Source organism: Panthera tigris, chromosome A2 (genome assembly GCF_018350195.1).
Source record: "Panthera tigris isolate Pti1 chromosome A2, P.tigris_Pti1_mat1.1, whole genome shotgun sequence".
Taxonomy (NCBI): domain Eukaryota; kingdom Metazoa; phylum Chordata; class Mammalia; order Carnivora; family Felidae; genus Panthera; species Panthera tigris.
Window position 1 is genome coordinate 40,373,393 of NC_056661.1, and position 13,943 is coordinate 40,387,335.

General features: G+C 47.1%; 1 protein-coding gene across 2 annotated transcripts in view; it reads right to left on the minus strand.

The window, feature by feature from the left end:
• The window catches only part of PDZRN3 (PDZ domain containing ring finger 3), a 239,912-nt gene that overhangs the window by 41,564 nt on the left and 184,405 nt on the right, over positions 1 to 13,943 (minus strand). Inside the window, exon 1 of one of the 2 annotated variants that reach the window (XM_015535063.2) lies at positions 7,422 to 7,490. The exons of the other annotated variant lie outside the window; for it this stretch is intronic. Within the exon in view, the coding sequence (XP_015390549.2) occupies positions 7,422 to 7,490 (69 nt within the window). Of the gene's footprint in view, positions 1 to 7,421; positions 7,491 to 13,943 lie in introns of those variants that run through there. 2 annotated transcript variants of the gene reach the window in all.

The following is a 13,943-nucleotide window of genomic DNA, read 5'->3' on the forward strand; positions in this document are numbered from 1 at the left end:
AATAGAAAAAAAGAGGAAGAAGTGAGAACAACTTTAATACCCAGTGAATATGGGAATGAGAAGCAAGGCGAGGCAGATACGTAGTTGCTGGTGGGTGTCATACAAAGAGGCTTACTGGGGGGGGGGGTGTAAATTGGCACTACCTATGAAGACCTCTACAATTGTTTATCCTCTGACACAACCCATAAAAATGTACACTAAGATCATTATTAAGGATCGGTCAGTGGTACTGTTTCATTGACACATACAGCTAGACTGAGTCCTGCAACCTGGAAGTGTCCCGGGAGCAGGGTCTATCAGTTGGGACCTGCCATCATGGTGATGGCCACACGCTTCATCATCAGAAAGGGGACCGTGCTCTACTTATTTCACCCAGGATTCTGCAAATTACGATTCATTTGGTTCACAAGTCCTTTCTAAAAACACATTTTCTTCTGGTAGGAGGATTGTGCTTACCATCATTCACATTATTGGGGATTACGTTTATTAGATTAATTTCCCATTTACTATCGGGAAGGTAGTGTTTGTAGGAATAGGAGGGTGTAAACATTAGGGGGATGCAGGATAATTCTAGAACCTCAGGTAATTCTGAGAGGGACACCGGTTGAAGAAAATTGAAGCTTAATCTGTAGAAGATACCCACACATTTACACACACACGTATTACCTGCATACACACGAACGTGTCAATGTGTGATGTCTATATGTGCACATAAATTTTTAACAGACAAAACGTCACGAACCTTCAATTTTCCACTTGTAAATTAGATGTTATAGAACAACTTGCTTGAAAAAAGCCCTGCCTAATCGAAACAAAATGACCTTTTGTTTTTTGGTATTAACCAACAGATGGTTATGTTTTGATCTGAACCTAAGTATCTGAGAAATGAGCTCTTCCTGCTACCAACTCATCCAAAGGAAGACTTAAGAGAATCTGCCCGAAATCTTGGGTAACTTAAGACTCCTACCTCTTGCAGTATTTTTGGTTTAACGTTCAACAGAGGTCCTCAAGGCTGAAGGAGCAGCTAACTCACCTGGAGGCCTGGTTCCACACAGACTGCTGGCTCCGCTCACAGAGATTCTGGCTCAGCAGGTCTGGAGTGTGGCTGGAGAACCCACGTTTCTAACAAGTTCCTACGCGATGGTGATGCTGAAACTTCTGGATACCCCTCAACAGTCAGAAAAGCTCTCCTTGATCCCTTCTGCCCCTCACATCAAGATACTTGCATTCCACAATCGAACGCTGATGTTAATAACTTTCTTTCACGTGTGCAGTATTTCAGCTTATTCTTTATTACAAACTGATGGGTATAACCAGATACACTGGGAGAAATTACCCTGCCAGGCCAGATGACCAGCAGACTGGAAAAGGAGGGACCCTTTGCCCAAAGCCGACCAACAGACACACACACAACTCAACATGCCCTTGGTGAAGAACTGGGAAAGCAGGTCATCTGATGTAGACAAACTCATTCCTGACTTTTCTCACCGCAGTACTTGCTGTTAGGCAGCAGAGTCTGATGGCATTTCACCAATGTTATGACACCTGCCACACAGGTGAAGGTGATGCTTCTAGAAACGTGGAGCTTTGTGAGCTTTAGAGAGTGGATGCTATGTTCCCTGCTGAATCCCACACTGGTCAGAGAAAGCAGGAGGGTTATTTTGGCTCTGGCATGCTTCTGGAGCTGCTGATGGTGTTCTTTTGTGCCTCCTCTCCCCCACACCCAATATAGCCATGACCTCTCCTTGCATTATTAATGAGTGCAAGAGAAGTCATTTATTAAAGCTACATTTTTTCAGTGTTCCATATGTTTCTCTCTGCCAGCCATGGCAGGCATGTCATGGGAATGCAGAGAGGGGCAGTCCTCTCCCCTGTGACCATGAACCACCTGCCTCATGGCAGTATGCAGCTGTATCTATGGAAGCCATTAGGATCCTGGGACATTGACTCATTTGTCACTGCTAAATGCCTTCCCAGACCAAAGTGGGACCTACTTGATACATTCCTCATTCAGAAGCCAATTTGGTAAACACGTCCTGAATAGTTTACTGGTTATATGTCAGGACCTGGGGTGTCACATAGAACCAGACAAAGTCCCTGCATTCATGGGGCTGACATTTTCCTGGGGACTGGGGGGTTGGAGACAAGTTAACAGGTACGTGAAATTATGTTAAGTGCTAGGAAGGAAATAAACTGTATACAGAGAGATCATGGGTGGAGGTGGGGGAACCTTGTAGGTCAGGAAGGTCTTTGGGGAGAGGAATGTTCGAGCTGAGTCCTCAAGGATGAACTGGTGAACCATGTTACAGATGGAGGGGAACAACCAGTTGTAAGGTCTTACAGGGAAGGAATAAGGTGGGTTCTGGGGGCTACAAGAAGCCTGCCAGGACCAGAGCAGACACACAATGGGCACACGGCAGGCAGCTTGCTGGAGAGGTAAGAAGAGGCCAGACCACACAGGCCCTTGCAGGCCACAGTTAAGGAGTTAGTTTTATCTAAGGGGCAGAGCGGAGCCAGTGAGCAGGGAGTGGAAACTCAGTTCTGGGCACAGGGCTGGCTGGGCAAACGTGTTGGCAGAATGAATGAAAAGTAAATGTCTTGCAGCCCCCGTGGTCTCCAGCTGCACCTTCTTGATCCAAATCACAGTCATCTCGTCCAACAGCTCGTTCGGGGATTCCTGACCAGTACCCTTGTTTCCGGTCTTGCTCCTGATGCCCTACCAGCACATACAAAATCCATCGTGTTCAACCAATCCCATGCTGAGGGTAAAGGTGGTGACTAGACCTCCCAGGATTTCGCAGTGTAACTGAAGAGGATGATTTAACAGATGACACTGAGACGAGGAACAGAATATGCTCGCGTCATGGGAAGGCTCAGTGCAGGGATACGGAGGTGCACAGGACCTCACGGAGGTTCAGTGCAGGGATACAGCGGTGTGCCGGGGCTCATGGGAACACTTAGAAGGACATCTAAGCTGGGGTGGTGGCCAACTGGCCTCAGTTCTAAGAGGAAAGCAAGAGGACTCCTCTCTGGTCACCTAATGCTTTGTATGGCAAGAAGAGGTACGTAGAAAGAGGGGAGCGGGCCCTGGCCTAACCCTCGGCCTGTCCTTCCCATTGCTTCATCTACATTAAAGAGGTTTACGGTCCACTGTTAACTGATGGGAAAACAAGTACTAGTGACAGATAAATGCCCACCATGAAAAAACGTGACTTGCTCAGCCACAGGTAGGTGCCATGTCACTCGGGCAAGAAGAGACGGTTTTTGTTTTTGTTTTTTTTCCTCTTGCTTTGCCTATAACAAATCAGTTTGTGAAGCTGCTTCTAATAATAAAGCTCCGTGAACTGATAGATTGTTGAAGCAAACACACTCTTACTTGCAGGAACGCTAAACCACGTTCAGCACTTCTATATGGAGGTCGAGTTCATGTTCATCCAATTAACCATCATTAACTCTGTCCACGCTCTATCATACCACAGCCTGGCTGACTCTCAAAACCAACAACTTCAGACGGTGTAAAAGGCACGGATTACTCCCGTTGTTTTGTTGCTGCTCCTGAGAGGCAAAAGAACGTGGACTTTCTTAAATGATCCATTCTTAAAAGTGCCTAGGAAGGTGATGGGAACTCTGCTCTCGCCTGTGTCCACCACCTTCCCCTGGCATGAGGGACCAAAGGCCCTGTCTCAAGCCTTCTCATTTGTAAGAGAACAGACCCAAGCGTCCCCAGGCTGAGAGAGGTGCCAAGCAGCACATGGCCGGCCCTGAGTGAGAACGCCGGGTCTCCGTGTGAGCTCTGCAAAGGTGAGCATGATTTTTAAAAACTAAGCTAAGCGTTCCGTATAATACAGGTCATCTCTTCACTGGTTTGGATAAATATGATTTCTATAAGAGAAGAATTCAGACCTCGGAATCACAGCACAGACATTGCGGCCACCCCCATTTGTGTCTCCTTCGTGTCTCAGTTTATCTTGGAAACGGGGATGGTAATATCCCCACCCCTTGGTGCTGCTGTGAGGATTTGATGGAGAAATGCACAGTCAGCACTTAGCAAAGTGCTGGTACATAGTAAGTGCTCAGCAAATAATCCTGTGGTTGCTGCAATGAACGTCACCGCAATTTTATCAGTATGTTTCCCTTGCTGTCTTGAAAATGTCCATGGAGACTTCAGTGAATGTATTAGTTATTACAATTTCTACTTTGAAGCCTAAGTCCCAAACAGAATTAATTCCTTACTGCCCAATCAAGTGAGCAAAGATCACTATTCTGCAGAGTCTCTGGCTGACCTGAGACCTTAGAAGAGGTGGAGGGAATGGGCGTGATAACCCCTTCCGCTCCCCCTGGCCTCTATCTGAAAGCCCTCATCAAAGCATCTCTCCATACCCGCCTTCCCTGTGTCCTGAAAGGACACAGCTGTGGGGAGGACTCATGCCTGGCCAGTGATGAGGTCCCTGGCACCAAGCCAACGGAGCCACAGATGTCTCCATCCCTGGTGACACTGCTCGCACACCCTTTGCCCATAACCAGGTGCCCAGTGTTAGCCAGGTTCTGGCCACAGCTCTAGAGCTCCCAGGCTCCCTAGCCCATCACCCCCCTGAACATGAGATATTCTAGGCAGTTAATCTATCCAAGTAGAAGAATGCCCCCTTTGATAGCCTGAAAGCATCTTCCTTTCCTGTTTCTCTCCTTTTCTTGGAAGCAGCCATGCTTCTGAGTGGTCCGAGATGGGGTACTTTTCCAGAGCAGGAAACAACTGCTAACTGAAACTTTAAAATGTTCCATGGGCACGGGCCCTGTCTTGACGCTCCCTGGTACTCTACAGTGACCCGGAAAGCACAAAGACTGCTATACCTCAACAGAAAGGGCAGGCAGGACACTTGTCTTGTACTGTCCTCAGAAGTACTGCAGACATCCCCTAGTATCTCGGCGTATCCCGTAACGCAGGGCATGCATCACTCATACGTGTGTGCTCTCCGCAGTGTCCTTTAACGACCAGGCAACTTCATGTGTTGCTGTTGTTTTTCTAATGTGATTAAAGGTACAATAAGGTATGTGTGCAACAAGAGGCAAAGCCATTGTTCTGCATCATTAAGCTCACAGCAGCCCCAAAAAGAAATTGTAGGCAGCTTGCCAAAGGCCCTAATGAAGAGCATCTCTTTGAATTATCTCTGGATGAGGAAAGGATCAAGTCTGAGCCCCAGAATATTTGATCCTCTTTGTGCTGCTGTTACGAGGGCTTACTGAAGCCAGACACACTGGACCTTCTGGAACTGTAATTTATGGAAACCTTAATTTCCCTGCTTTTAATAAGGCTTTGCATAATAAGAAGGGGAATGCAGTTATTAATTCCTGCAAGTGTTTTGTGAATTCCTTTATGCTATGGTTCAGGACTCGCAAAGAATAGGAGAAAGGGGATTTTACTTAGTTGGCACAAGGGTAATGGGTCCGAAAAGTAGTTTGAGTTTCCTGAAAATAAATCTGCATGGCTTCCTAAATTGCTGACAAAGTGTATTCCAGATGGAAGTCATTTATCAGCAATTTACTGCATGATGCGTTGGCCAGAAATATTTCCACATAAATTCACCTAGTAAAAACAAACAAACAGAATCCAGGCTCTTTCTTTTGGGGGGCCAAGGGGGAAAGAGCCCAAATAATACAGGTGAATAAAGCACAAGTGAACACAGATTTGCAGGTCACAGGGCAGGGTAACCACATTGTGGAGGGGGCCAGTGTAATTAATACACCTACAGCAATGGATCCTAAATAATAGTTTTGTGCATGACAACCAAAAGAAAAAAAAATACCCAGCAAGTTATTAAGACTCCATTTTTATGCCTTATATTATATACACAGTAGTGAAAGTCTTCACCATAACCACCCTGGTGATGCTTCTGCTGTTCTGCGTGGTTTGCTTCTGAACGTCTGACTCACTGAGAACTGGGGACTTCGTGCTCATTGCACATGATAACCTGGCAAAATGTGGATTACAACATCACCATATGATCACGCAGGGGATGGAGGGCAGATCTCCAGTGCCAAGGGCACTTTTGCCCAGGTTTCCAGTGTGCCCCCAGACTGCTTTCAAAGGACAGAAGAGTCCAGCGGAGTGCTGGGTGTGAGGTCGCAGATCAGAAGTGTATGACCAACATTGATTTAAAATGCTTGTGTTTTGTAAGATATGTGCCCTCTGTATAAGGGGTGGTTGGGGGTGGGGGGCATGACCAAGCCCCCAAAGGTTTGACATTCTGTATGCTTCAGTGAAGACACACAGACAGAGACAGACACAGACACACACACACACACACACACACACACACCTTTTCTTTACCCAGGGTCATTCTATCATTAGATTATCCACAGAAGCAGCCTTGTTTTGCTGTGTCTTTTTAATGCTAAGCGCCCTCTGGTGGTCTGTGCAAAAATGGTGCCCAACTGCCAGCTACTCCAGTTCTTTTTTTAAACTGTCTGGCTCTTTAAAGAATATGTTAATATGCGACTCAGTGTGATAAATTAAGGAATAAGCACCTTTTTTTTTTCTGACCATAAAGACCTTATTCTAGCATTCTAATTTAAAAAAAACCTTTTTAACAGGATTATAATTTTTAGATCAATGAAGAAAAATTGGAAAGATTTAGAATGATTGAAGGGGAAAATACTTAACTGCCAAGTCAGGTTACCAACAACACTATGAAAACCTCAAGGTTCAGGATAAAACTTGAATATCTAAAAATAAAACACTCCACACAAAGGTCAGGTAAGTTATCTGGGTTATCCCTTACACGTCCTATTTCATCTCCACTGAAATTTCACGTGACTAATGATACAGAAGTTTCGAGAAGTCACCTGCTGTGGATGAAGGCACCCAAGATCAAGCCACCTGCTCTTGAAGTTGTTAACATTTTCACAGAGCGAGGTACAGAAATGGCAAGAGTGAAGCATAAATGTGAACCACATGTCCCAGGACAAGAAGTTGCTCAAAGAATCAAGTCTGCAGTAAACGCCTGTGCTCTGCTGAAAGGCACGCCTTCTAACTATTTGTAAACAGAGACAAAACGGCACGGGCATTAATCATCATCCCCGTCTCTTCTCCAACTTGTTCAAAGGGTGACCACGCTTTGACCCTTCCCAAGACATTCGCTGACACTCCAGAGGGCAGTCACTTGTAAAGGAGCTTTGTGACAGGACTGCTGGAAAGACACTTTATGACTGTCAACATCTTTACATATTCAAATACAGGCACCTAAGGAAGTGCCCCTGGGAGGGAAATTACCCAAGAGATTTAACAGAGAATACAGAGAAAAGTCCACAAGGCGGTCTCAGTCAGAATACAAGTACGCACCGGAATCCCTAATTCCTTTCCCAGAAGTTACCGCCTGCCAGGTGAGTGCCTGCCCACGCCCCCGGAATAAAAGGCAAAGCGTTACCTGACAAACTTCATAGAGCAATTTGTACTGCTCCTCTTGCTTCTGCAGGCTGCACAAACTGCATCCCATGTTTAGAGGAACGTCAAAGGAAGGCTTCAGTACGCGCCAGCACCCGGGAAAAGCCGCGTCCTGCACGCAGGCATGAAGGTATCCTCGGAGAGCCTCAGGTGCATCAGGCGGCTGCAACACTTCACATTGGCGTTGCTCTCCAAGGCTGAAAACAACTCTCTCCCCTTCCACGCTTCCCCTCCTTCCCTCGCAGCGTGCACACACACACACACACACACACAGACACACGCACGCACACACACACACACATACACACACACCACTCCCTCCTCTGAGGGACTCTGGCAGCTGGATTGTGGTCCAATGCACACGCTATATAGACTGCTGCTCATGCATATTAATCAGCTCTCATTGACTATTCATAACAGACAATGATACAGAAGCTATAATTGCCAACTATGACAGTTGAAATTTCTCTAATTAACAAGCAAGTGCTCCAGTGGTAGGGAATAATAAAAGACACTAACAATTTTGTAAGCCATTTTCTGGCAGTTACAAATAAACATGACTGCATTTTTAGCAAGGTCTCTTAGGATAATCCCTAACGCATTTAAGCTAAGTAGAAATTCATTTTTAAATATATCATAAAATTTCTGATGATATAAAATGTATTTAATGCTGCAGATAATGATGGCATATAAACGAGTTTTGTGGAATGCACATGTTTTGAATAATATTCGTATAATATTTAGTGCTCTCCCAAGTTGCAGGAAAAATCTGCCACATATGAATAAAATATAAAAATTTAAATTGCAAGGTATATATGTGCGTATGCCAAGTAACCCGGGGGTTGTAAGGAGATAGGCTGCCCGAAAGGTGAGCAAGCAGAGAATCACTGCTAAAGTGCATTTTCAGTTCCCAAAGCAGAAAGTTATTTGTTACAGGGCTGCCCAGCTCACTGGAAGGAAGAAAAGCAGCCAGCTTCGTGCCATCTCTTCAGCTATGCAGACGCTGACAGATTCCTCGGAGCTCATGCCACTGAGCTAACTGTCCCTGTCTACTACAGATCTGTGTCTGATATTCCGTGTCTGCCTAGACTTAACCCCCTTCTGCTCTGTGCTGTGTGTCTAGAAAGCAGGGAGTCGCGATTACACACGGAAGGTGAGGACCGGCCGCATTTTAGAACTGATTCCTCTACCTTGCCTCTTGTTTCCCTTCATCCAGCCTCTGACCCACTAAGTTGGACGGCTTTACAAACAACAACTTTCTTTTCTCAAATGACTACCCCACCACCCCCAATGAAATGCAGAGGTAATATTTTTTCAGCCCAAATCATTCACGATTAAAAATCTCACCACTGTTTCCAAACCCTCACCCCACCTCCATCTTATAAAGGTTGAACTGTCTCCCAGGAGGACTCCCACATCCTGTCAAGATGCCTCACAGGGACTGAAGAATAATGCTCCCTTTCTCTGGGAGTCCAGACACACCTGGGATGTGAGTAAAACAGTAAATAAAATCCCACCTGGGCTGGTGGCCAGCAGATACATCTGGTCCCATTTCTCAGACCCAGAAGATGAGGCATGGCAACTTGTCACAGATGAGCTAATAGTCCCGGCTTTTGCTGGAGGGGGAGGAAGGGAACCTCCATCTCAGACCCACACCTGGTGTCACTATCGTGGCTAGGGCCGACAGCTGAGGCATGCCACGAGGGAAAAGAAGCCACAGATGGCGCTGGGCAGCGGCAGTGACCTCTGACTTGCTCTGATGTTGAGAAGGGCCGTTTGGATCCATGAGCAAGTTACTGAGGGCTCGGTTTCCTGATCTCTAAAGAGCTAGGCAACGAAGTACCTTACAGAGTTTTGTTGGAACGATGTAAGAAAACACAAGCTGTCAAGCCAAAACCAGAGGTCATGCTTGTCCACTGCCCTCACCCAGAGCCTTCCATCTGTAGTTCTGCTCTCTTCTAACCCAAGTGAGATCTCAATTCCTTCCACTTCCATTTACCGTCCACTCCACCTGGACAATCCTAAGACCCGCCCCATGCACCTTCTGCTTCCTCTCTTGCCTACCCGCGGGGTACCCATTGTAAGGTTGCCAGGTCGGTCTTTATAAAGCAGAAACACGATCACTTTTTTTGCTTAAAAACGCTGCTACGACTTCTCGTCAAACCTGGATTAGTGTCACATTCTTCACAGGGCTTCCCATGCCCTGTAAACTCCGGTCTTTGTCCATCGGTTTCTATCATCTACTGGTGCTCACTTCACTCCCAGCAAGCCACATCCTTCCTCAGGGCTCCCTCCGCCAGAATGCCCCTCCCTTCTTCTTCCTACCCACTCAGCACCCCCATCTCGGCTCAAATGAAGCCTCGTTAGGAAAGCCTTTGTTGGGGTACCTGGCATGAATTTATTTCTCAATCCTCCAAATTACTGTTCTATCACCCCATTCACTTCCTCAATCTTCCTGTTCATTCAGGCTGTTTGTTGCTGTGTCCTTGGATAAGAACGTCGGCCTCGTGAGGGCAGGTAACTGTGTCTGCATCTCTCCGGGGCTCAGCCCTGTGCAGGCACTGGGACAACACCTGTCCTTTGGTTGAAAGAACACATGAAGACGGACGCCTCACAAACCCATGCCCTGTAGGGTGAACCGGAAGTACCCTATACAGAGGTCAAGAGGGAGCTTGGTTTTCCTCCCCCAAAGCTGTGGACCATTAGGTCATTTTGTGGTAAGCTGTTGTGTGTCACAGTAGCTTATACCCACCTTTTTTCCTGCACGTCCACAGAAAAATAGACAAATGGGCTCCAGCTCAATGGATAAGGAACTGACGCAAACCCTTTTAGTCTTCGTTACAAAACTTTCCAACCTTGTTCAGAAGCAAATTTTATCACATATTGCCCTGTGCTTCAGAAATGTTTCTCAAACTTCTGGGTCTTAGGAAGCCTTCACACTCTTAAAAATTATTGAGAACATCGAAGGGCTGCTGTTTATTTGGGTTACACCTATCGATGTTCACAATGTTAGAAACGATCAGAAATTAAAAAATGCCGATTCCTTCATTTAAAATAGCACTAAGAAACCCATTACATATTAACATAACTAACATTTTTATGAAAAAAATTACTGTATTTTCCAAAACCAAAAGAATTTTGCGGGAAGAATGGCATTGTTTTACATTTTCACAAAGCCCTCTATGTCTAACTTAATTGAAGACAGCTGGTCTTTCGCTTCTGCATTTAGTCATTTCTGCTGTGTGATGGCTTCTAGAAAATTCTAATGGACTGTACATGCAGGAAAGAATGAGAGCAAAAGAAAAAAAATAACATCTTGATGTTTATCAAACTCTTGATGTTTATGAACATAGTTTTGGCCCCATAGACCCCCTGAAATAGTTCCTAGGTGACAGTATTGAGAATTGCCACTCCAGAAAGACACATCTGTGAGCTAGGAGTCCAAGACTCTCACACTTGGTGGCACCTGGGTGGCTCAGGCAGCTAAGCCCCCGACTTCGGCTCAGGTCCTGATCTCACAGGTTATGAGTTCAAGCCCCACATCTGGCTCTCTGCTGTCAGTGCAGAGCCTGCTTCAGATCCTCTGCCCACTGACCACCCCCCCCACCCCTACCCCCGCTCCCAAAAATAAATAAACATTAAAAAAAAAAAAGAGCATCATGCTTGGGGGCGGGCAGAAGAGTGGAAGGGATACTAATTCAAAAGCAACTCATGGTTGGTTTTCCACTCTTATGATCAATTACATAGTATTTGGATTCAAGAATGAAAAACACTTGTACCCATTATGCCTAAAACAGGACTTACCAAAGCGATTATTTGCCGTAGCTATGCCCCTTCCTTTGTACAACCATCTAGAATAGTTTCATTTGCAACATGTTGCTTTCAGGGAGTAAGAAACACAACTGTGTAAAAGGAGGTTCACCGGTACTGTGATATGAACCAAGTCATTTCATATCGCGGATCCAAGAGGCACAGATCTTAGTGACAGGAAGTTCTTTACAACAGACCTGTTTCTGAGAGAACGGCTGTCCCAGTAAAAATGAAAAACTAGTTGGCGACACAGAGACGCACATTGTTTGGCGAAGATGCTGAATGTCCTTTTCAAGTCGGTAATCCCATCATCGGAAAGCGCCTCACAGGCTCACCCGCGCATGTGGGCCCTCAGACAGCCGCCTCCTCCTGCCTTCACAGGGATGAAAAATACAGCGCAAAGAAGGGTCACCGAGGACCAAGGAGACACAGACAGAAGAGGCACATACAGTAAGGGCCGAGGGTGCCCAGGGAATAGCTTGTATAATCATTCTCTGAACTTCCTAAAGTCCTCAGGGATGCCGTGAGAGTCAGCAGATGGACGGGAGAACTTACGTTCACCTGACTGTGGAAACAACTATCTCGTTCAAGCACATTCCTCCAGCACACAGACTGCGGTGCCTGTATGTCCGATACCTGTCATTTGACCTTCCTGGTTTTTCCTGATGGATGATGAACACAGGTGTCCTCAAACCAGAGTTTCAGTCGGAGGGAATATTCTTCTGGGAAGAGCAATGACAAAAACCAAGTGGGAAGATGGACCCAAGTTCATCAAGTTCTCAAGGGAGAAGCGGAGTCTCTTTGGGGGTCCACACCAGCGGGCTGTGGAGCTGATGTCACGTCCCTCGACTCTCTCAGAGACCCGCCCGATGGCTCTGCCTTGCCTTAAGCTCTTTTCAGCTTTCTTCTGGATCGTGACGATTCATTAACTTGGTTTCTTCCTGCTTTGAATCTCACTCTTTCAATTCCTACTGTACAATGCAGCTACACACACACACACACACACACACACACACACACACACACACACAGCTGATAAACCACCGCGCTCAAGGCACAGACTAAGCTCCCAAGCACGCGGATCTCACCCATTCTGCTCTGCCCGGCCTCCCCCGTCTGTCTAGCAGCACTTCCTGCATTAGGGTCCTTCGTGCCTCATGTCTGTGCACATGGTGGGCCCTCGGCTTGCACCACCAGCTCCAGAGCCTTCCGTGTGCCCCTTGAATCTGCCCCCTCTGCCCCCGCAACGGAGGCCCTTAGCACTTTTGCGGCTTCCTTTGGGCACGCTTCACACTGCGTGGTCCTTCTGTGTTTACATCTCTCTTCCTCACTGGGGAAGACCAGGCCTAATTCAGCTATGGATGCCCACCCCTCCCCCCAACCCCAGGGGCTCAATACGTATCTCATGAATTAATTCAGCATCTGATATTCACTAAGTACCCCCTCAGGTATGAGGCACCTCCCTGAGTTCTGAGAACACAGGAGTGACCAAAATGGGCACAGAATCCAACTCTCCCAAGAAGATCAAGGCCATAAACCTCGGCCTTTTATGCCTGCTATGGTCTGGATGTGGTGTCGCCCGCCAATTAATGTTGACATCCTCATGTCCAGGGTGATGGCATTAGGAGGTAGGGTCCTCGGGAAGTGCTTAGTTGATGAGGTAAGGGAGAGCTCATGAACAGGGTTAATATTCTTGTAAAAGAGACCCCACAGAGCTCCCAGTCCTCTCTGCAGGGGGATGATACAACGGCATCTGTGACTTAGAAGGAAGCCCTCAGCCAGACGGGCTGCCCTCTGATCTTGAACTTCCAGCCTCCAGAGCTGTGAGCAATACATTTCGGCTGTTCATAAGCCACAGGATCGACGCTGTTCTGTTAAGCAGCCCAAACGGACTGAGATTCTACCTTTTGTGGGATCAAAGTTGTTCCTATGAGCCTGGTAAACCGAGTCATGGCCAGAGATTCAAATCCACCACGGGCCGAGGAAACAGTTTTGTGTCTTTTCGCTAACCTTCCCCTTTGCTGGGGTGGTGTTTCAGTAGCCTGTCTGAACCACGTTTAGTGCTTGAACGAGGAGTAAGAGCCGCAAGAAAGCCAAGTGTGGATGAGAATCCCATCACCAGCGCGAAGAAAAAAAGCAGCCGCAAAGAGGTTAGAACACACAAACGCACGAATGTCACAGGAGCTGAAACCACACGGAACAGCAGCTCTAAGTGCAATTTTGTTTCTGAAAAGCTCTCTAAGCTCAGAACATCTGCGCAGGACCTCAGCTCCTATTTTTATAAACCAGAGCACGTCCTCCCTTTGGAGTGAGGTGATGCTGTCCAGAGGGCACCTGCTGGGCTCCGGGGACCCGAGGAACACCCTGGCTGCCGGCCACCAAGAGCTCTGCCACTTTCCCTTGAGGCAGTCGGGAGCCAAGGCGCACACGAGGCCTTGGGAGGGGCCGACGAGGCCAGGGCGAGGGCCACCTGCTGCACCCACCCACGGCCACCGTTCAAACACCACACAGGCGGACGAGCCCCGGCCACCGGGAGCTGCTTCCTGAACCCCAAAACATGCCACTGGACAAGCCACCAGAGCAACAGGGATCCGTCACGGGGAGGCTGGGACACGCATATTTTTGTGGAAGGTAGCCAGGGGAAAAGAGCTCCAACAGGCCTCAACTTCAACAGAAAATTCAAGTTTCCTGGTGG